The sequence below is a fragment of the Coturnix japonica genome, unplaced genomic scaffold (assembly GCF_001577835.2).
Source record: "Coturnix japonica isolate 7356 unplaced genomic scaffold, Coturnix japonica 2.1 chrUnrandom2326, whole genome shotgun sequence".
Taxonomy (NCBI): domain Eukaryota; kingdom Metazoa; phylum Chordata; class Aves; order Galliformes; family Phasianidae; genus Coturnix; species Coturnix japonica.
Window position 1 is genome coordinate 1 of NW_015440871.1, and position 1,101 is coordinate 1,101.

Sequence of the window (1,101 nt, forward strand, 5' to 3'; positions counted from 1 at the left end):
ATGTATCAAAAGCAAAAATAGATGTTCACTCAGACAGATTTGGATTCCCCTATGGTGCAGCAGATATAGTTTGCTTGGAACCCCAAAACTGTGATCCGACACATGTATCAATTCATCAGTCTCCAGATGGAGATATTGACCAGCTGTCCAGGTTTGAAATAAAAAATCGCAAAGCAGAGCCCTTCTCTGTTGACTTCACAGTGTGCATCTCTACCATGTTTGGGAATTACAACAATGTCTTACAGTTTATACAGAGTATGGAAATGTACAGGATCCTTGGGGTACAGAAAGTGATGATCTACAAGAACAACTGCAGCCAGATGATGGAGAAAGTCCTGAAGTTTTATTTGGAAGAAGGAACTGTAGAGGTAATTCCCTGGCCAATAAACTCATATCTCAAGGTTTCTTCTAAATGGCGCTTCATGCAAGATGAAACACACATTGGCTACTATGGACAAATCACAGCTCTAAATGACTGTATATACCGCAACATGTGGAGGAGCAGGTTTGTGGTTCTTAATGATGCTGATGAAATAATTCTTCCCCTGAAGCACTCGGACTGGAAAACAATGATGAGCAGCCTTCAGGAGCAGAACCCAGGAAGTGGTGTTTTCCTCTTTGAGAACCATATCTTCCCAACAACCGTATCCACTCCCATGTTCAACATATCAACTTGGAACACTGTTCCAGGCATTAACATACTACAGCATGTTCACAGAGAGCCAGACAGGAAAGAGGTAATCAATCCCAAGAAAATGATAGTTGATCCAAGAAAGGTGATTCAGACTTCAGTCCACTCTGTCCTACAGGCTTATGGGACCAGTGTGAACGTTCCAATGGATGTTGCCCTAGTTTATCACTGTCGGGTGCCCCTTCAAAGAAACCTTCCCAGAGAATCTCTCATCAGGGATACAACGTTGTGGAGATACAACTCATCGTTACTCATGAATGTTAACAGAGTTCTCTATCAGACAGTGCTGTAAGGTCAGAAGTGCAACTTTGTCTGCAAAAAGCAAAAGTGGAGAGTTGCCTGTGTCCCAGGGAGGCATAGGATATCTTTAAAGATCACATTCAAATCTGTTGCTCGTGATGATTACATCT

General features: G+C 42.3%; 1 protein-coding gene across 1 annotated transcript; it reads left to right on the top strand.

Annotated features, from left to right (window-relative positions):
• Positions 1 to 5: 5 nt before the first annotated feature.
• LOC107307914 (glycosyltransferase family 92 protein F13G3.3-like) lies at positions 6 to 1,095 on the top strand (the record flags this gene model as incomplete). Its single annotated transcript, XM_015851405.1, has 1 exon — positions 6 to 1,095. A coding segment is annotated over one exon (978 nt), but the record flags the coding sequence as incomplete, so codon positions are not given.
• Positions 1,096 to 1,101: the final 6 nt, after the last annotated feature.